Consider the following 23296-nt stretch of genomic DNA (forward strand, 5'->3'; position numbering starts at 1 on the left):
ACCCCCTCCTGAAGTGGGAGAGAGAGGGAGAGGAGGGACACCGAGCAGCACAGAGAGCCAGTCTGTTTTCAGCTCCCAGTTCACTGTAGCTTTTCTGCCAGACAGCACACACGCATCCACCATCACACACTCTCAAACACATTCACTATCACTATACGACAGCTGACAACGCCTTTTCATTTTCTCAGCAGCAGCAAAAACTCAAACAGCCAGATCCAAAAGAGAAGAAAAAAAACAGACTTGATTTGTACTGCAGACACACCAGCCCTAAGGCGGCTGGGTTGAGGCTGGAGAGGGTGACTAGAGAATGGAATGGAACCTCAGAAGGATGGAAAGTGAACTGAGGCACATCAACCCTGACCTGCTGCAGCCCAGCAAGAGCTTCAAGAAGCCCTCTTCAGGCACCATCACCATCAATGTAGGGGGGTTCCTGTACACTGCCCACCGGACCACCCTTGCCAAACACCAGGGCTCCTTTCTGGAAGAGCTGGCGAACGGTAAGAAGCCGGTTCAGCACACTGATTCCATGGGCAACCCATTCATTGATAGAGACGGTCCAGTTTTTCGCCATGTGCTCAACTACCTTCGAACCGGAGAGCTCCAGCTGCCTGACGACTTCCGGGAAGTAGGGCTCCTGCGACGGGAGGCTGATTTTTACCATCTGAGTGAACTGGTGGAAGCCGTGGTCGAGTGGGAAAGTCAGAGGACGGCCCAGCGGGAGGCAGCCTTTTTGGAGGTGACGGATAGCCACGAGAGATCGCAGGGTCTCAAGGTGTACTGCAGTGACGCCACCTTCATCGACAAGGTCAAAGGGCGACTGGTGCAGATCTCCAAGAGTCGTCTGGATGGCTTTCCGGAAGAATTCGTGGTGTCGTCCAACGTGATCCAGTTTCGACACTTCATCAAGTCGGAGCCGGGATCGCGGCTCGTGCTGAAGGAGGACAGCACATTCTTGTGCACACTTGACTGTCTGAAACTAGAGACAGTGATGCTAGCGCTGAAATCAGGCTTCAAGCTGGTCACCAGCCTCGACAGCAGCAAAGGTTCTGTGGTAGCGGCTGAGGCCCTGCACTTTGTCAAGTAGGATGAAGGGAAATGGAAAAAAAGAGAGGGAAGGAGAAGGGGAGGCAAATAGGTAAAAGAGTAGTGCCTGATTTTATATCCACCCCGCTAACATAAGGTACTGATTTTAAGATTTTGTAACATGTCCTGAGCTGTAATGTGTCATAGGATGGGAGGAAAAGCGGTGGGGTTGGAATGTCTCACGGGAAAGTGTTTTATCTCTTTACTGCACAATGCTGGTTTTTAAACACAGTATTTGATAGGTGTGGGGTAACAGTGAGTGATTCAACGTTTACACTGTTTTGTAAGCTAGCATTTATGGAATTCAGAATGATCCAGATCAACTTAGCATTTATGATATTTAAATTGCATTGCATTGGCTATCATACAAAAAGTACAACTCTATACTGTAATATGGAAGACAAGCCAATGAATCTTTCCATAGAGAAGACCAAGGGATCAAACGGAAGTCGGAACATCGACAGCTTTATCAATGGATTTGTCTCTGCACAAGAACTGCTTCTGCTGCTTTGTCAACAGCTGCAAACGCTGTGATGCGCACCGTTGTGCCATTCAGCTTTTACTACAGTCTGTGGCTGTGTGTAAGTGTGTTGCTATTTACTGTGTATGCTGTGTTTAGTTAGTTTAATAGCTTGTGTTTAGTTTATTAGCCTCTCTGGAGCCTAGAGGGGAAACCACAGTGAATTGTGGTTGTTTTTGGATTAAGTAACAAACTACACATCCAAAATCTGACTAAAGCAACACAAACTGTTTCTCTGATCATGTGGACAAGTTGAGTTTAAGTTCAAAGAACCATTAATATTGTAAGGGCTTTGAATCTAGCATGATGCATGTGCACTAAATAAACGGTGTGTTTGTTAGTGCTGTGAGCCTCTGTGAAGTCAGTGCCACAACAATGCCTATTACTTTTCAATGTGAATATTTTACAAATAAAAGTGACACTGAAACTATTGTGTGTTTGGAAGTGTATCTGCAAAAGTCTATTTACCTGATTCATTGCTTGGTGTAAGAAGCCTGAGATATGCTGCTCTTAATAATGTAAGGGGTTAGAGAAGTTACTTTGCATCAATTTTATAACAACATCACACAGCCAGTCTTAACTTAAGTCTTATGTACTGGGATCATGGCTATTTGGCTTATAGCCATTAGCATAAAATGTTTACTGATAACCGTTAAATCCTGACCCACATAAACTTACAGAATGTAGACTGTTTTAACATCTGAGGCAGGCGGGTGCATTACTTGTGTAAAGTTTCTAGAATCTTCTGATAAAAATAAGAAAACGTTTGGAGAGATGCACCAAACTGGCTCACAGGCAACATTTTTCTTTGCATACAATTACTCCTTTTACACTTCGCTGCATGTGTTAAACACTGATTTTCATGCCTGGAACAATCTACATGGTGTGCAAAAACCAGGACAAAATAACACTATGTACAGCATGTTCTTTGTTTTTACACATATTAGTTGTCAGTAGAGGATGTACTGTTCTGCTCCCTGAATGATATCAAGTTCCACTTTAGAAAATTCAGTTGGAAAGTGGATTTAACGGATCAATGCCTAGAGAATTTTTAACTACAAAAACCTATAGAAATTGAAAGCCTTGTACAGAAATAATCCATTCTATCAATTTTAGCATGATTATGACTTCACCAAAAATGATCGTTATCATGTTGTTTGCTTAAAAAAAAAGCTAATCAGCGACACTATACAGTGTAAAATACTTTAAAATGTTCACATTTAGTAGAAAGTAGACAGTGACATTTCTGGTGGCTTTTATAAGGTATATCAATTTCAATTGAGGAATTGAAAATTTAGAGTGCATTAATATAATTTGGTAGATGCAACAAACTTGCTCTGTATACCCTGCGGTTTAAGATACTTACAATTGGTATATAATGTTTAAAAAAAAAAAAAAAAAAGATGATTTATAAATTGAAAGAGGATCAAATAGTGACAAGTGAAAATTTCTCTTCATTTTAACATATCCCATGACTATTAGGGGTGGGAATCACTAGAGGCCCGACGATACAATATCATCACGATACTCATGTCAATACATTGCAATTCATTACAATTTCATTTTCCATCTTCAAATTTTTCCCAATTTCAAATTGTGTCCCCAAAAGGAAACTTTGTCAACATCATTTTTTATCTAAAAAGATACATTTCTCTGTTTTCATCTCACTTCAATTGTATTGCTGCAAAATGGGATTGTCAAGCAGACAAGCTGACCAACAAATATAGTAAAAGATCAATATGCTGTATCGATTTTTCCCCCTGCCCCTAATGACTATTACTGTGGCTGATCCTGTCCTGAACTTATTATTTCTATCAATGACTACAACAATTTTTTCAAAAAAAGAATTGTCACAGCTTCTACATGTTAATGATCACCTTCACATCAGCTAAAAAGAAATGTATTGAGTCCCAGAAGCTGGTTTTACCTAGCTGCAGTGATGTAGGAATGTACTCATTTGTAATAATTGATGTGAAAAAAAGGAAAACTCACAATGTCATTATACAATGTGTCACACATTGTAAGTTAACAATGTAATAAAACATGCTCAGCTATGCAATCACCTTCACACCGCCTGCTGTAATGACCGACACCAAGTTTTACAGGCTCGCTGCCACCACAGTGGTGTGACTCCATGTGCAGAAGTCTTTGGGGAGCCTCTTCAAACCCTCCCAGTTCCAGTAAAGATATTTTGTAATTTAAAAGTAGGCCTGTCTGTGTGATAAAGCCTGCTCCTTTCCCTTAAGGAGAACCTCTTTTTATCTCTATGCATTGCACTCTTCATGTAATCGTCAACATTAACTATTTCTACAAGGACTGTGCAGTGAAAATATTTACTATCCCAACTTCAGTAATATCATTACGTTAGTTATCATGTTATAGCCAAACGTGATAACCATTTATTGTCCTCTGCATATTAGTTGACTTACCGGAACAATATGAATATGAGATACAGGAATGCCCTGAGTTATGATAACCTTAATAAACTAGTTCATATGAACAAAATGGGAACAGCGTTGATTTTCTTTGTAAGTATTTTTCCACCACTATGATGTGAAATGATTGACAAGATAATAAAAAATGGTGTCGATAGTATCAGTCAAAGGAAGTATTGCAGATTAGATGTGACAAAATCATGTTTTAAATTTGAATTAGTATCATCAGTGATAATAACAGACAGTGATACATACCAATACGTGATTAAACATGTTACTGTGATAAAAATCTAATGAAAAGTACAAATCTCTCTCTAAATACATTCCCACAACAGTCATTAAAGGGGTACTCCAGCGAGTTATCAAGTGACTGGTAGCTTTGCTTCACTCACCAGCCAAAAAAACAAACATTAAGTGGCTGGAAAAAATGTAAACATTTACTAGCAATTTGGCCCATGGAAAAAATATAATTTTGCACCCTGACTCCAAACATTGAAAAGCTTTTATCTCCTCCAGAGTTGATTCTTTCTAGAGTGGAACATTCTAAGTAAAACAATTTAAATTGCCCCCTTGCTGCCTGTTGGAACTGTAACTGTCTCCCCCTCCCATGGTGACAGAAACCATGTGTTTCAGCCGGCGATGTCGTCAAACCGTCGCACCAGCCACCACCACCCCCGCCCGGTATGACTCACACACCCACAACAACCTCTGACATCAGGCAAACCTCTTCCTCAGCCCACTCCTCACAAACACAGAAAACAAACATACAACGCACAAATAACACTGTGTTCATCACTGTAAACACATTCAAGAGGAGATAAACTTAGTGAAATTGTGCTGTCCAAATGTCACACCCAGCACTTTACTTTCAACATCAAACATTTTTTTAATTGCAGATCGGCTTCATGAATTTTTTATGGCAGTTACTGCTTTACTTATTAGTCGCAGGGTCAAAGTGATCCACACCTCATCAAAAGGGGAGCTTGGGATGATGAGGCATGCAGGAGGCGCAGGTGGTAGAAAGAGGACAGAGGTGTTAACAGCAGTGAGGAAAGCTCAAACCCTACTATCAATAGTCTCATCTTAGTCTTTACGCCTGTTGCCAGGCAAACTGAACTCCCACATCATACGTTTACAAGCTGCTCTTTTTCTCACTCTAAAATACACACCCGCCTCCTTATCGCGATGCCTTAATCTTGTGGTGCCCCTCGACGAGAAAATGAGTAGCATAGCTAAGATTTTTATCTTTCAACTCCAGAAAAAGAGCCAACGGCGGAGGAGGAGGAGGAGGAGAGAGAGAGAGAGAGAGAGAGAGAGAGAGAGAGAGAGAGAGAGAGAGAGAGAGAGAGAGAGAGAGAGAGAGAGGGTGATGAAGATTAGGAGGAGGGGAGGTCAGACCCCTTCTACTTCCACTCTCAGCTCAGACAAAAGGAGGCAGCAGCAACCATTGAGTCACAAAACAAAATGAGGCGGGGGGGGGGGGGCACACAGAAACTGAGTATGGGGAATTCTTTTTCATGCAATCATGTATTTAGGTATTTTTAGATTGAAGCCAACACTTTAAATCTGAGCTCTTATCAAACATTCAAAAAATGTTTTCCCCAAGAACTGTACTTCTTCCTCAAGGTATGAAAGATCATTTGGGCTCAGATTCAGCCCTAAAGAAAATACAAACAAGTATTCTGTAAACTGTATCTTGAAACTGAACAGAAAAAGGCCATTGGATATGCACGCTTGATCATAGCATATTCTTAAAACAACTTCAACATTAAAATAAATTCACCTACCAGTATAATGTTGACAAGGTCTACAATCCAATAACATTCCAATTATGTTTTTCAATTGATCCATACTTTTGTCCATAAAATGTTAGTGGAAAATATACAGTATAACAATTTCTTTAAATTCCTTGTTTTGTCAGGCCAACGCGCAATTTTCTATCACATAAAAAAGAAATGCAGCAAATCCTCACCATTGAGAAGGTGATCAAAATATCTGCAGATTCATTTAAGTCATTTGAGCTCTACATTAGATAAAGATCTCTAAAGACAAAACAAGTTTAAAAAAAAAAGGACAACAGAAGTGGTAGAAAAGGCAGATCTGATAGAGGTGAAGAGGGTCTCAGCAGAGAGACAGTCAGAGCCAACCTGCCCTCCACCTTCCTCCTGTAAGTGCAAAAGTGGCAATCAAAAAACTTTGACATAACAGACATCAGTGTCTGCAACAGATAGATGTGTGTGTCCATGTGACGGTGGGTGTGTTACAGTATGTGCATCTGTATGAATTGATTTCTTAAAATCAATGCCAATGTTTAAGAATTATGTTATGAATGAGGTATTTTCTTCCAATTGTTTCTGTCTTGAAGGTGTGAATTAGCCTGATTGCTCAAAAACATTTAATCTTCAAGTACGGATATGTCCCCCAAGATCTCTAAGTGTCAGTTAATTTTTGGTCATTTAATTAATTCAACATCTTTTTCTTCTTCTTTTTTTAAACACAATATAGTAACTTAGGATGGTTTTTAGTTACTGTTGTCTTGAGGCCCTTTCTTGGCTCTGTGTCAATTGTTTTGTTTATACTGTGCTCACATGAAGCCCGTTTCCACTGTAAATAACATTGTTTTAAGATTTTTTTCAACATTACAGTTTTCCTTTTCCTTCAAGACACTAGTGCTTCATTTGGGAGGGCTAGGGCACGACAATCTGAGCACAATATATTCAGCACAGGCCTCATTCAGACAATTCTCCGGAGCCAGACTAATTGTGAGTGAGCAGCTTTTTTTAAAGGCTGAGTGAAGCAAGTTTTGTTACTGTTGAGTAAAATCCTCCCACACAACACAAAAAGATTTTCTTGCTCATACATCTCACACAAAAGTAATACAACCATATGGACTACGTGACCTGTGTGGAACAACCACCACCATATCAGATGTGGACAACATTGACTGGCTATTGTTAATCAGAATCAGAAATACTTTATTGATCCCCAAAAGGGAAATTCTGTGCTGCTGGTGCACAAATTGTATAAATATAAAGTAGAAATATAAATAAAGAAATATTAGGAGTGTGGATATGTACGGTATTTACATAGTTAAAGGACTGTTATGATACAATATTAACATAATTACATTTTTAACAAAGAGCCAATATGAGGCCTGCTCTCGCACTTGTCAACAATAATGATATTCTTTTTATTCATGCGTCAGTGTGCTTGACTCCCAACAAAAGGCACTAGCCGATTCCAATGGTGTTTTTCCATTACACGGTACCTGCTCGACTTGCCTCTACTCACCATTTTGTTTTTCCATTATGAAAAAAGTCCCTGGTACCTGCTAACAAGTACTTCTTTTAGAATCACCTCCATCGAGGTTCCAAGCGAGCTGTAGCAATACCAAAAAGGGACGTGAAAACCTGCAGACTACTGATTGGTCAGAGAGAATCGTCACTATTCACTATTCAATGCGTCATCATTGCTAGCAACGGACGGGGGTGTCGTGAACAAACCAGCATTTTTAGATAGTAAATATAAAAATAGTTTTGCTGCCTCCAGCTTCTTTTGAAACTAATTGTGTCTTCAAAGAATCAAAAACACACCTTCGACGTTCTGTGTGTGTCGTGTTAGGTCACGGGAGTTTCTTACGGTGTCGCTAAGACAACCAGCCACATAATACATCCATATAGTAGCTTGCATAGTAAGCGCCATAATCTCTGTCTGGATGTTAAATACAGAAATGGGCTGTTAGATTAATTGGATTTCTCATCTGAAATAATGTAGCTATGGGAGGAAAGTTAAACACAGAACAAGGTGTCCAACTTTAAGACGGATTGCTTAAATGTGAGCTGTAATACAAGTTTTGCCTCATGAAATTACAAGTGAAGAGATTCAGAAGAAATGAGGAAAATGTAAAATCATAGCATTTGGCCATGGTCAATAGCTGCCTTTGCTCTTCTCGCCTTGTTTTAAGTCTAAAAGGACTTTAAACACACTTAACAAAAATGATAAAAATAACTAACTGACATGGCATAACACGAGAGAGGCACCATCTGCAACTTCAAAGAACAGATGATTTAAAGAGGTTACTTCCCTCATATCTTCTTGCGATGTGCTCTACTAAAACCTTTTCAGAGAACCTTTCAGTTAACAACCTACTAAAAATGGTTTTATCTACTGGCGACAGAGCATCACATTTGTACCCCTGTCATTCTGGGTGACACGTGTCTCTTGACAAACCTTTATTTCAAGAAGCAAAACAGAATAAAATGTCTTTAGAGAAACAATAGCTTGCTCATTCTCCTATTTTCACCTTGGGCAACAATAAACATGCATCTCTGAGAAGAAAAGCAAAGCTTGAGTTAGTCATTCAGCCCTCTGCTTCATTGTGACTACAGGGAGCAGCAAATGTGAGATCTGCATTTATTGAGGAACCTGTGGGGTGCAAAACAAATTTGAATCCACAAATTTAGACTGTGTTCTGGTAAAATACATCTGTTACGTATTGAAAGATGGGTTTATGCCCAGAGAACGGCAACAAACCATCTGCCAGCCCAATTTAAATAGACCATCCATTGTCCATTGTCCTATATTTCAGGGATTCTAAGAGACGTGACTATTTTCTTCATGTGGTGTAAACAATCCCCTATTATTAAGACGCTTTACACTTCAATGCACCAGTGGAGTTGTACAGTGCCAGATTGTAAAAGACAGAGTTCTAATACCCATGACAAATTCTCAGACTTCATAATGCAATTCCTCTGTCAAAAATGTTTTAATTATAATCTTCATGAAGGTAGAATTTAATGCGGAACTGTTATTTTAGACTACATTTAGCAAGCTAATAGATGGGCAACTGAGTTTATGGAAATTAAGTTGTACTGGAACTATTTCTTCTAAACCTTTGAGCAAATTACATATGCATTTTAATTCAAAATAGTTATTTGTGTTCGACAATACAGACATAAGAATCTGTACAACTGATAAATGTATAAGAGCATTTAAAACTGATGTGTTGATAAGAAACTATGTATTATTGTACTCTCTACTGTATAAATATAAGAGGGGAGCTCAAGTGAATTTCAAAGGGAAAATAAACGCTATAAAACAAATGTCAGCGTGGCTAGAAATTCATGTCAAACAATACCTACTCACATTTCAAGAATGGCATTTTTTTCCATGTAAATTCTGTTGGTGCTATGAAAGAGCAGAGAGTGGAACAGCAGGAGAGAGACATCTTTAAACAGCTCTAACAGTCAGTTTGCCAAAAGGCTTGAGCTCTCTGACAGCAAGAACTTTTATAGCCTCCCATTGGATTAACATTGGCAGAGGCACAGCTTTAACTCTTTCAAAACAGCAAAACTGTACTGCACTTCCAGTACTGCATGAAGAGCTGCTAAAAGCTGATGAGCGCCAACAATTCATGCGGTGAGTCTGCTAAATCCTTGTGAATGAAGTCAAAATAGTCCTGAAAGCATGTGTTATTGTCATCTGACTACAAAGTCATGCTTTTTAAAATCGGTATCCAGTTAGGAGACATTCATCTTTAAACCCTCAGCGATTCATGAGCCACACTTTTGGAATGAACCTACAAAGCTAAGCCAGCCACGCTCCTTCAATAAAACACCTACGACAGTCTGCACAGGATCCAACAGCCTGAGCCGTTCCAACGGTTTTGGGCCTGATGCTACTACACAACAGGAATTTCAAACAACAACAACGTAGCAGGACAACAGCTGTTTATTCCTTTAAACAAACTATACAAAAATACATCATGGTTACATCACCAAGGCTGTTACCATTGCACTTCGTCACATTTTGTTTTTAATCGGTACAAAAGCATTTCCACCTCAGTCAAGCCAAATTGAAATTGTGCATAAATAGGTGGATGGAAACTATCTTACTGATATTATCAACACAGAGACACAGGAGTCTGCCGGATAACATACTGCAACAATACTACATGTTAGGACTTTATTTCAAAGAAATCCTGGTTTTTCCAATCAGTTTGGCATGGCAGATGTCTCAGGAGTTGCTAGGGAAAAGACACTAGTCAGAGGCATGACTAGGAGCGGTAGCAAATTTAAAATGCTTTGTCATTGCCGTTGGAAAAAAACACAGCACCAACGTTGACAAATTCACCAAAAACAGAATCTGAGAGTAAAAGTATTTAGGCGGCTGGCATAAACCGCATAATTTGTAATTATTTCTCATATACTCTCGTAGAGAGATAAGGTCCTACATGAAAAAAAATATATTCTTCCAAAGTTACAATAGTTTGGGTTATTTCTATAGCCTGTATGAAATATGGGCATACTGTAGTCTCTGTGATGTCACCCATAGGTTTCTGAAGAGCCAAAATGAAGCTCAAAAGCGGTCGGATCTCGGTTGCTCCAATAATCACCATGTTGGCAGTGGCTGACGTCAGCTAATCAGACAGTGTAACGCTTAATTATGCAGGGGCATCTTTCAGTGGACCAATCAAAGTTTAACAACATGTCAACCAAAATCTGATAACATGGGATTGTTTGCTTGTGTTGCCAGCACTGTCAGTCAAATTTGATCCAACACAGTCCTGATGAAGCATTTAACATAGCAAAAAGTCTGACATTGCAAATTTAAAATGAATGTTTGTATTTAAAACAAAAGTGTCAAAGTAGGTATTCAAAGTTAAAATACGTAAGTAACTCCTGAAGTCTATAATTTACAAAATTGACTAAATGAATGCAAACATTCTCTAGGTGTGGGTTTAAGTTATTTCAAAAGGACTCAAGGATTCCACAGATTTAGTGAAAAACCTCAGAGAAAGCTGAAGGAAAACCATACAGTAACAGAGCAGAACATTTTCTGGCTTTCTGTTCTCCCCTGCACGCTTCTGTGGCAACTAAGCCTGTTGCCTAGCAACCTCTTATCAATACCTGGTTCTTGCCAGAACAAAGCAGAACGAGGGAAGAAAATAATGGAGGAACATTTAGCTAGCAGCCTTACAGTACAAAAGCCATGTCAGACACTATTCGCGTACGTATCAATCATCAGTGGTCGGCCTTAGCATTGAATACTTGTATAACAGAAGGGGAGGAATTGATTATACAGAGTCTGAAATGTTTGTATAATAGGGATTAGAATCTGCATGGCTGGCTGGATTACATAGTTTAAATGGACATGGACAGACACAAAACAAATGGACATGGCTAGAGCTGGCTGAGCCCCTTCTGGGGGATAAGTAAGTAAGAATAAATGCTTGTGCCTGGTTTGGCATTGAAACAATTTAACCCTACGGGGTATGAGGGTATTTTAGGCCCACTGTTGATTTTAGCATGCTGATATTGTTGTCAATTTGAACAGTACAATGACTTGTATGTATTCAGCACAAGGCCAGCTACAATAGTATCTAAGTAGAATGTATTTCATCATTGTCCTTTTTTTTCAAAAAACTGGTAAATAAGCAAGTTGTTAAAACGTTGGAATTTGTGAAAAAAAAACAACCTTTTCCCAGGTAACTAACAAGTACACTTTCATCTGCTCCACTGTTTTATACAACTAATTTGCAATCTAAAAAATGTACAGTATGTCTTTTGTGGCCAAGAGCTGGCAGTGGGAGTGGTAAGCCATTTTTTCCAATCTTTGGATTGCCTGATCTCGTTGTATAATAATGCTTGTATAACCTCAACCCAAATCAAATTACACAATTTCCTTTTCAGGACAACCTGGGCTACCAACGTATGCTGCAGGGATGTAACATGAATCATTCATGTCTTTATAGTCCTAACAAACATGAATGTATGAAGTTATGTAATGGTTTGTAAAGACAAAAGAAATAACTAAGAAATTAAATCTCAGAAATGTATTAATATCCCACAAAGAACAATAATAAACAAGACTTTTGGCTATTTAAATCTGTTCTGCAAAGTCTTGGCAATCAGGGGAAACAAAAATAAACACTGTAACTAACACAAATACAAAAACTATTTATTTTCCCAGAAACACCATACACTTTTATCCATCAAGTTAGTTGTGCCATCTGCAATGCATTTCCGGTCTTCAATGAAATTACACATGCAGGGCTTCCTGAACGACCTGATGCACGCACACGCACGCACGCACGCACGGGTTATCTATTGGCTGAGCTGCCTTGGTCCTAACATCACGTCATTGATTGTATACACTGATTTAATATTAAATGTGCTACAATGAGCACAGTAAAGGTTATATAGTTAAAGAGATGAAATATATGGGATATAGCAAGGGTATATGCTTTGAATCATATTTGGTGATTTCAAGTGATTACATAAAACGTTATGAGCAAAAGGTAAATTCTTGAAAGCAGATAGCTGATAATATATTTGACTAGATTCTCACTTTTTTTTTAAAGACATGCTCTGTCCAAGGTGTCAAGAATCTGTAAAATTTGTGTAGGTGTGAGGCAAAAAGTGTGAGAGTGGGGCCGGAAATCTGCTGCTCCTGCTGCGTGCGTGTGTGTGTGTGTTTGAAGAGAGCGAGACTGTAGGAGTGAGTGGGAGGCCGGTGTCATACAGTACACCTTCATGTGGGCAATGGGGGCGGAGCAGATTGTGGGTCAGGTAAATAGAGACTACACACCACCACATCTCAGGAGGACATTATCCTACTTCTTGTTTCTAGTGCACTTTCACAGTCAAGCCAGCCATGTTGAGCACTGACACCTTTAAGAAAAAAACCAAGAGGTTTTTTATTTTTAAAAACACCCCCTGAATGCCATGTTTCCACACAAAATAAAACATATACTGCTGATTCTCTCTGACACCTAAACTGAAACTCATTTGTTGGTCTACTAGTGTTGCTAAAAAAAGAGAAACATCCAAGAGAGATAAATCCATTATCAAATGTAGGAGGTATTAATGCAGATGCAAGTGTGGGTGAATTTAAGTGAACGAGGGCGGTAATAGAATAAACTTTGTGGCTGTAGGATGCACCCTGATGAAGAGAAAGCTCTCTTTCACTTAGCAATACACACAGTTTACTGATAATGACAGATGTGGCTGATGAGAAACCTGTTGTAATGGCACTAAAAGAGAAATTCTATATTCCTTTCATCTGGACCGGGTGTTATACAATTAGTTGCTAGCTAGCTCAAACTAATGCAGTCCAATACAACAATCCAGGAATAAATCATACCTTAATATAAGTTATAATCTTCATAATGGTCATTTTAGAAGCTGCGTTTTGTGTTATACATGTGTTTTTATTATTAAGTGGACCCCATTTATATCACTGATGGTTGGCATTTAGCCCTTACTGGCACAAATGAGATGGACAGGAACCATAAGAAGGGAAAGAGGGTTTAACACGCAACAAAGACCCCTGGTTGTTTCAAACCAGTATAGACAATGTATTGCATTATAAACTGTTAAAAACTAATATGTGTATGGTGCTGAGGAACAATTTGCCATTTAGACCATCCTGATTAAATTTCCAAACGGAGGATTAGCAGTGATTTTGTTAGATACATTTCTTGTCCAACAGCCTGTTGTGCAAAATGCTTCAAAATTTTAATGTCATGAAGTCACAGTTACACAACTCTGCAGAGCTGTCCGCTTGAATAAACTCAAACGAACGGTCGTCCACTCTCTCTCTCCTCTTTGAGGATGAGCAACTTGTGACAGGATGTCAATCACTTGCAAAGTCATGACAACCAAATAAACAACAGCGAGAGTACAGCATGTTCACCACACCAAGAGGTGCAGCGGACACAATTATTATTTTTTTCCTCTTTGTTTTTATGCACACCACACCCATAGCATAAGTTCAGAGCATGAATGAACTTAACTTTAGTGAATATATATAATTTTTAACATCTACCGAAACAAAAGTGATCCAGTGTATTCCTTCTACTACCAAGTGTGTTAAGAGGCTTTTCCTGCTACAGTACATGCTCTGCTGCCAACAGAAATAATCTAATTAATGTGCTCCTGTGTTTGCTTGTACCTTGTTTTACTGTCTGCTCAGCTGCTTAATGAGAAAATGATTGTTATGTTTCTCTTGGCTGTTAGTCATGATTTAAAACCAACGTAATAGGTCATTCATTCAAGTTCCCTTCGCTCCTCAATACAAACATCCACATCTCAATAGCTGGCCAGGGATTTCATTTATGTTTCTTTCCCCTTTTCTATGTCAAAGTGGGATAAGGTTCACAACCAAACTAAAACCTTTTGACACAGTGGGTTTGCTTTGTGATCTTCCTCGACCCCCGGTAACATGCAACCTGGATAAGAACCTGATTGCATCACAGAGAACAAAAACTGAAAATATGATGATTATTGTAAAAGATGAAAATGTCTTCAATCAACATTAAAGTGATCGCAGTATTCTCATTTTCAGGTTCATGTATTTAGATGTTATTTCAGAATAGGTTTATATAGTTAAATTTTCAAAAAAACCACTATTTTTGTTGCACTACACACTGTTGCAGCTCCTCTTTTTACCGTGTTGAGCCCTGTCTCTGTTTTAGCTACAGACTGAGGCATCTCACTTCTATTGCATCTTTGTTGAGTGTCGCACATGCGCAATACCTAGGTTAGTACTACAAGCCAGTCAGAAGCAGAGTATTTGGGCATGTCACACAAGCAGCTAGGCGAGCATACATCATGTGTTACAAAGTGACGCACATTCATCACGGAAGTAAAGGCTGGACTACAATAGAGCTGTTGGGAGCAGTTTATGAACAGTGTTTTTCTGGAAGATGGTAAGTCCCTTTGGGGTGGATCTTTTCATTTTTTATACCTATAACATGCACAAAGATACATAACACAATAAGGGAAAGGGGAAAAGCCAGAAAGCCTAATATGAGCACTTTAACTGTAGACACGGAAATAAATTTAAACACATGACCGCACTTGGTTAAGGTCGAGACTTGGCTGGATCTTGGAGTGCCGATGTCATTCCACCACGTGAGTCTTTTTCTGTGCGTTGATCTGACTGCCACATTCTGCTTCATAACGAATCATGCAATAGTTGAAGGAGCTGATGGGATTACATTTTCCTTGAATTATTACTTGTACCATTTCAATTTTATTTATAGTATCAAATCATAACAAAGGTTATCTCGAGACACTTTAAAGATAGAGTAGGTCTAGAACAAACTATAATTTACAAAGCCCCAACAATTCTAGTAATTCCCCCAAGAGCAAGCAACTAGTGCGACAGGGGCGAGGAAAAACTTCTTTTAGGAAGAAACCTCAGGCAGAGCCAGGCTCTTGGTTGGCGGAGCCTGATGGTGCCGTTAGGGGGTGTGATGCACAGTGGCAATAATAGTCACAAAAAAGATAATGGAACAGTGACTACAAACGGTAGTTGTAGTAGTTCATGTCACAGCAGGGCACTGCAGGGAGTTACAGGATGTAGCGTGGCGGAGCATATATGGACGTAGCGGAATGCAGCAGGGTTCAGCAGGACATTTCATGTCACAAATAAAAATGTATCGATTGATTTATTGATTGTGTCACTACAGTACTTTAGATTCTAGCAGACAATTCATAGCACATCTCTTGTGAAGTGTAAACGTCCTTGAGTGCCAAGAAAGGCGCCTTTAAATAAAATGTATTATTATTATTATTATTAAACAGTGTTGGATTTGTCTATTTAACCACACATTTATAGCATATATAATTCTTCCACTAATAATCTGTCAATTATGTTTAAATTTTACCTTTATGAACTACCCTCCTCTGTCAGAGGCCTCAAGTAGTACGGGTTGGAAATAACATCTTAAACAGCATCACACTGAGCACGGGGGCCCCTCAAGGCTGCGTGCTCAGCCCGCTGCTCTTCACCTGCTGACGCATGACTGCACTGCAACCTACAGCAACAACCACATGGTGAAATTGCCGACGACACAACTCTGGTGGGTCTCATTACCAAGGACGACGAGACTCAATACAGGTTGGAGGTCGACCTTCTGACCACGTGGTGCAGGGACAACAACCTCCTGCTGAACGTCAGCAAGACTAAAGAGATTGTGGTTGACTTCCGGAGAGGTCACATCCAACACCTACCACTGACCATCGACGGTGCTGTGGTGGAGAGAGTGAGCAGCACCAAATTTCTGGGGGTGCACATCAGTGAAGACCTCTCCCGGACCACCAACACTGCATCACTGGCGAAGAAGCTCAGCGCCACCTTTACTTCCTGCGGAAACTCAGGCGAGTAAGTGCTCCACCAGCCATCATGACCACGTTCTATCGAGGCACCATTGAGAGCATCCTCTCCAGCTGTGTTGCTGTGTGGGGCGGAAGCTGCACTGAATACAACAGGAGAGCCCTGCAGCGCATAGTGAACACAGCTGGAAGAATCATTGGTGCTTCACTCCCCTCCCTGAAGGACATTTACACATCCCACCTCACCCGCAAGGCCACCACAATTGTGAGTGATACAAGTCACCCCGCTCACAATTTGTTTGACCAACTGCCCTCTGGAAAGAGGTACAGAAGCCTGCGCTCCCCGCACCACCAGACTCACAAACAGCTTCATACACCAGGCTGTTAGGAGGCTGAACTCTCTCCCCCCCCTACCCTCAGTTATATAAATATCCTGGACTTTGGACCCAAAATGGCTGCCTTGCCTTGCACTACTCCACTTGCACACATTGCACACTTTTTGTTGTCCTGAAAACACTTGGGAACACATTTCTGCTGCTCTTACATACCGGCACCACTATGCTACCGCCTGACTTTTGCACATTACATTGACTGTCAACTGTATGCATAATTGCACTTTCTTAACTCAAATTCTGCTGCTCTTATTTTCCTCATTGTACATATCTTCTTATTTTTACTTTTTATACTGTTTACCCTTTAATGTTATGTTTGTCTGTGGACCAAATTGGTTAAAATGTCTTGTTGTCACCGTGGGATAGAGGGAAACGCAATTTCGATTTCTTTGTATGTTTTGACATGTGAAGAAATTGACAATAAAGCTGACTTTGACTTTGACTTTGACTACTCTGCGTTCTCTGCAATACTTAACATCAACAAACCCATAATTCGGAACTATAAAAATAAAACTACTGCGGCTTCCCCAATACAGTACATTTTTGCAGTTTTCTTTAGTAAAAGATGAGAATATTTTACCAGTCTATATAGATCACCAAGAATTTTTCGGTTTTCTTACATGTTCTGTTTTTGCTGGGTTATATATAAAGTCCTGTCACACACACATTTTTTTTTTTTACTCCAAACTGCACTAGAGAACTATACACTGCTCCATTTAGTTTCACAATTTCAATTTTCATCTAGTTTTGGTAAATTGCCATCTAGTAAATATTTGTGCTTCAAACTACTTTGGCTATGACTAAATGTTTTTAAATCATGCTTTTTGTTTTTATACTAACAACACCCAACTACATGCACCTGTGGCAGTGCTTGAAAAATACTATGAGAAGCAGTCATTTCATTGTGACTGAGCACTGGCACCCTGGGAGGTATCAACCTCTTTTGACATTTTACTGATTTAAACAGCCTGCACCCTGCTATTTATTTAATGTCTCACTAAATTAACTTTTCATTGAATTATGGAAACCTTTTGGTTTTATTTTATTCCTTTTCAAAGGCCGTTTAAAAAGACACGAACGTGATCAAATAGAAGCATCACATTAAGAGTAACACCCTAAACTATTGAAATTTACCAGGTCACACGCTCACCATACAGCTATTTTTAAACTCTGATGCAAATCCCCGCAAATCCCCTTAGCTCATGTATATGTATGATTCATCATGGCTGGCAGCAAATGTTTTCTATTAATCAGAAGCAACTCTGCGTGTTCTCACAAATTATACAGTGTTGAATCTATCAACAACAGCTTTAAAAAAAAAAATGAAAGCAAGAAAGCATAAGAAAAGTAGAAAAACAAAGGACAGTTAAATCTGTAATGTCATGTGCCACTATTCTGAGTAAAGTCCGTGAGTTTTGGTTTTCTCTATAAGCTGTAAGCTAAACAGCTCCAAAGCGTTTGCTTGTTTCAGTATGATTTAACTAGGGCTGCAACTAACAATTATTTTCATAGTTGATTAATCTGTTGAATATTTTCTTGATTACTCCATCTGTTGTTTGGTCTTTAAAATGTCATTAATTGGTGAAAAATGTGGATCAGTGTTTCCCAAAAGCTCAATATGATCCTGTCCATGTCCTCAAATGTCTTGTTTTGCCCACAACTCAAAGAAACTCAGTTTACTGTCACAGAGGAGAGAAGGAACTAGAAAATATTCACATTTAAGAAGCTGGAATCAAAGAATTTTTTTACTTTTGTTTTAAAAAAGATTACTCAAACCAACTAATCAATTATCAAAATAGTTAGCAACTAATTTAAAAGTTGACATTGATTAATATTTGCAGCTCAATCAGGTAAATTAACATACTACTACAGACTACTATTTTCTAAGACACGTTCTATTTTATATTTAACAAAAGTTAAATAAACTCTAGTATAAATCAACGATATTTCATCTACGAGGTTGTTCTGGTGCCGCCGGAGGTTCTGCTGGATGTCATCCATTAGCATTCTAAACTCCGGTCAATGCGGGGAACATACTTCAAGCTTGAACCGACAATCTGTCTTTTATGTGTGTTTTTTTTTTTAATCACACAATCAAAAGCCTTTCAAGTCCCAGAGCTGGCCTCCATACATGCCCATGTTGCACCAAAAAAAGTTCCTACCAGAGGCTATTTTGCAGAGGTACCGTACATGCTTCCAGCACTTAGCGCCGCCCAAGACGGTTGTGATTGGTCTAAAGAAATGCCCATAACCAGAGCACCTTTTTCTTCTATCTCAGAATGTTGCGTGGACCAGCCAGACCCTCCTCCGCAGCCCTGTGGAGATAGGTTTGGCAATGCAGGACTACCTAAACTCTACCCTCTGTCTTGAGTCTGAACTACTTTTTATATTTTGGCCCTTTTCTTCTGGGAAACAGCAACATCCTCATTCTGAATCAATGTCAAAACTATTATTACAAGCAAACACTTTCCTCATAATAATGTCAGACGTTTGTGGGAAGCCTTATTTTTGCTTAACTTGTTTAACACTTACTAATCTGCAGGTACTTGCAGTAGATCTTAGATCACATCTGTCTAGGATATCAACTTTTATTGCGTTTACAAACCACACTGCCCTGTATAGCGTCACAGCAATCCCTACACCGTCAAATCTATTTGCATCTATTTGAACCCTCCAGCCCCCATTAACCCTTGCGTTGTCTTCCGTCAAAATCAACACTTGTTTTTTTTAATCAATGTTTTTAACTTTTTCTTAAATTTGTGTCCCATTTTTCAATATTTGACACTTTTTTCAATGTTTGTCACTTTTTTTTTTACTTTTTCAACAGTACGTAACACTAACTTCTTAACTTTTGTTTTACAGTTCTATTTGGAATTTATTGTCAATAAACGTCATTTATAGGAAATGTTATCTAATGTTTGAGTTAGAAAAGCAGGAATTGGGAATTATTTAGACTAAAATTAAAGGAAGGTATGTTGATGGATAATCACAAACAGGAATATGTCAATATTTACTCAATACTATTTTGAAACTACTTCAGTTTTTTTTTTCCAAATGCTATAAAATTGAATAAGACACCCCAAAATTAATAAAAGTAGAGATTTGTACTTGCCAAAGAGCGTTGTGTGGAATCAATCATATTATTTTGGGTGATTAGAATTGGATAGTTAAAAAGAATATTGATATAGGAAAATGGGTCAATTTGACCCGAGGACAACATGAGGTTTACACATGTGTTTCAGATGACATTATTTAGCACAAGAGAAATGAGGGCTGGAACAGCTGAGTCGAAGACTGACCTGCACTGCTCTGGCTGAAGACGGCCATGGTCTGTCCATCCACTGTGTGCATTGTGAAGGAATGATCCCTTGGGACCTGCAGTGATGCATCCTTTTCCCCCACATCTCCCAGTGCCGTCAGCTCCTCATCCAGACTGAAACGTACCTGAGAAACACAGCTGAGTCAAGGCCCTGCTGACTAGTCATTAATAACAAACTGATTCATCACATAAAGGTCAACTATGATATGATTGATTTCCTTTTTTGGGGGGGATCTTCATTAGCTGGGGCCATAGCCACAGCTATTCTTCCTGAAGTCTACCCAAAACTTGTGTTGCTATACATTAAAAACAACCACCAAACAAAACATTCAATAAATCACTGAAAGAAAAACAACCAAAATAATGAAATATGGCAAATAACTGCAAACAAATTACTCAGTTGTTAAAAACAAATATAATATATGCAGTATGAATGGGTGAAAATCCTTAACAAGGGTCAGGGATAGTCAGCGGTGGTGTCTATAATGTGAATATAGATATTAAATGTTCATCTGTAGTGGTCCCAGTAATATTTGTTTGTTTTTGTTTGACATGGTAAAGATATGTTTGAGACAAATATTTAGGGACTTATTGTGTTATTGTCTAATTAATTCAACAGACCAGATCTAGGTTGCACCTCATGACAATTATGAACCACAGCCTCAAATGGTGGTCTCGAGGAGCTGCAAATTTAAACCTGCACTGTACGTTGACTAATGTAAAAATTGCGCCAGAAACTAAAAGTGAAACTTAAGTTCCCTGGCAAAATGTGTAGGGGTGGGAATCACCAGAGGCCTGACGATCCAATATCATCATGATACTTATGTCACGATACAATATTATTGTGATTTTAAACATATTGCAATATACTGCAATTCATTACCTTTTCCCAACTTCAAAAGATCTCCCCAAAAGGAAACTTTGTCAACATCTGTTTTATCTAAAAAGATACATTTCTCTGTCTAGTCATCTCACTTTGTATTGTTGTATTGCAGCAAAATGGGATTGTCAAGCAGACAGACTGACCAACATATATTGTAAAAGATCAATACTTGGCGTCTGTGTATCGATACATTATTGCCGTGGAAAAAAATTGCAATACCATGCTGTATCAATTTTTTCCCCCAGCACCTAATAATTTCCTTGCGCTACTTTCAGATGGTTATTTTTTTCAAAGACGATTTCTCCTTTCTTTATAATGTTTAGGCCGATTCCTTTTTGTTCTTTGAAAAGTTTTTCTTTCACAGGCTTGTCTTGTTGGCGCCCATGTTTAGCAATTGTGCTTTTCATACAGCCCAAGCTGTGCCACGGAGCTCCGCTCGTATTACGAAAAGTAGTATATCAAATGTAAAGTATATAATTCTGATAAAAATAAAATATTCATCCCCTGCTTGCCAACCCTTTTCATTTTCCTGCCTCTCTCCCCCCTGTTCTCCTGGAGTTTCAATTCCCCCAAATTTTATATGATGAAATATCAAAACATGTCCATCCACTTTTTTTTTTTTTTTTTTTTATGTAGAAATTGCCTTGTGTCACTGCTGTTGGTGAACGTTTTTTTTCTTTCCTATGCATCAAAACAGTTAAAACGGATGGCAGCAACAACAACATCCAAAGTTGTTGATCAACTGATTGATGGGAAATGGCGAAGGTAAAAGCCTGCGTACCACCAATACATTTTGAAAGGGCAAAGGCCAATGGGGAAACACCAACACTCACATCATCGCCTTCACTTCTACCAATGGACTTCCTCACTCAGTACCAGAAGTACAGGCAGAGGGAGAGAGTTTTGGTCCAGCCCCCCAAAAAAAAATCAAAAAAAAAAAAAAAAAAAAATCACATAGCTGTCTGTGAAGTTTATATGAAGCTGTCTCACCTCTGTTTTGCCTTGCTTCCTGTCAGGTGGATGAGAAGACAGAAAAAGTGTGCATTACCGATACTGATAATGAGGACAGGATTTAGGCATATCAAAATAATGTGTTAAAAGCTTAAACATTTCCACAACATACTTTCCAATGGTAATTTTTCCAACTTCCCCTTTTTCTGTGGCCTTGTCCCATTGCTGAGATAAATACTTGGGGACCTGGTGAGAGATATGGCAATTTAAGAGGTCACTTGTATTAAGATAACAGGTGTTCTGTCGATATGTGCTCCCTAACGAAATGTGCTACTTAGAGGTGAGCCTGGGAGATTACGAATATCAGGGTCTCGCCTTGCCACAGTCCGTTTTGTCAGAGCTGGAGTCTGGTGTAGGGGTAAACCAATCTGAGGCAGAGTAGGGCTGCCCTGCGCCATCCTGGAACCTGCACTATGGTGGCATTTTTCGACTGGGCAATAGGCAGCATAAATTGTCAGAACACGGGTAAACATGTAGGGCTACACCACAATATTAATTGGCATGTTACTCAACACGAGCTTTGACGTTTATCTTTCGTCAAATTTCTAATTTCGACATTGAAAAAAAATCATTTTAATTAGTGAAACTGGTAACGTCAGCTAAATTAGCTCAGTTAACATTGCTTTACGTTGGTTGTTGGGACGGGTGGATAAGTAGCTAACTGTTACCGTTAGGTGCAGGTGGTGAACAAACGTTAACTGTTAGGTGGAGGTGGTGAACAAACCTTGACAAGCCACACGCCTTTACTTTGCTTGACTCCAGTTAGATTAACCTCCGTTTTGTCGGACATAGTTTAAATGTTGTCAGAGTTTCAAAAGGCTGTACACGGTAAACAAGAACTAACGTTAGCAGGATACGTGTAAACGCCTCAATTTAGGCAGGAGTCCCCAATTAATTAGAATAACTTCAAAATAAAACTTCCTGTTTCATCTTTCACAATAAAACTAGAACAACGTTGACAGACCTTTTAAAAGGGGGTATCACTCTGTGTGGGCCTGCAAATAATTGTTTTCTAATGGTTTTGCTTTTATTTTGAAATATAGCCTATTACATCTTTTTAGATGAGTAAGCTAAAATAAATACTGGAATTACAGATAACAATGTTCAACTTAAAATGTAATACACAATTAAAAATGCCCTCACACTTACGATCATAACAATATCAAACGTCTAATTTAAATCCAAGAGGGCAGTGCGAATGTGAAACAGGCATCAGTAAAGAGAATGCTTACACACCTTTCAAACATACAAGGCAGTGGTTCATTAGTATTAATTTGAATGAAAAGCCATTAAAACTGTTGTCTCCTTATGCCATTTTTAACCGAGACAAGTAGCATCACCATGTGGATCAACCAACACCCTGCACTCTTGTGCAATCATACTGTCAAAACACACTAAAATGTCATTCAAGAAAATAGAACATCTCAATTCAAAGTACTCCTTAAAGAACATCTCCTGGCTGAGCAGTACTCTGTGTTGACTAATACTCAATGAATGCTGTTAGCACAAGTTTTGGGTGAACTCAAGGAAG

The 23296-nt window shown here is 39.0% G+C and overlaps 2 protein-coding genes across 2 annotated transcripts in view; one reads left to right on the forward strand and one right to left on the reverse strand.

The window, feature by feature from the left end:
- The window catches only part of LOC116697559 (general transcription factor IIF subunit 2), a 45829-nt gene extending 23141 nt beyond the window's left edge, over positions 1-22688 (reverse strand). Inside the window, exons 1-4 of the mRNA XM_032528844.1 lie at positions 22490-22688; positions 21878-21951; positions 21745-21763; positions 19852-19996 (exon numbers count right to left, since the gene is read on the reverse strand). Coding sequence (XP_032384735.1) covers positions 19852-19996; positions 21745-21763; positions 21878-21951; positions 22490-22555 — 304 coding nt within the window. The 5' untranslated portion in view covers positions 22556-22688. The remainder of the gene's footprint in view (positions 1-19851; positions 19997-21744; positions 21764-21877; positions 21952-22489) is intronic.
- kctd4 (potassium channel tetramerization domain containing 4) lies at positions 42-2033 on the forward strand. The gene has a single exon (XM_032528842.1). It carries the CDS (start codon positions 308-310, stop codon positions 1082-1084), a length of 777 nt encoding a protein of 258 aa, XP_032384733.1. The 5' UTR covers positions 42-307; the 3' UTR covers positions 1085-2033.
- Positions 22689-23296: the final 608 nt, after the last annotated feature.

The sequence above is a fragment of the Etheostoma spectabile genome, chromosome 11, assembly GCF_008692095.1.
Source record: "Etheostoma spectabile isolate EspeVRDwgs_2016 chromosome 11, UIUC_Espe_1.0, whole genome shotgun sequence".
NCBI lineage: Eukaryota > Metazoa > Chordata > Actinopteri > Perciformes > Percidae > Etheostoma > Etheostoma spectabile.

Bases quoted from the DNA above. Each gene is read 5' to 3' on its own strand.
- kctd4 (XM_032528842.1), top strand. From the start codon at position 308: ATGGAATGGAACCTCAGAAGGATGGAAAGTGAACTGAGGCACATCAAC.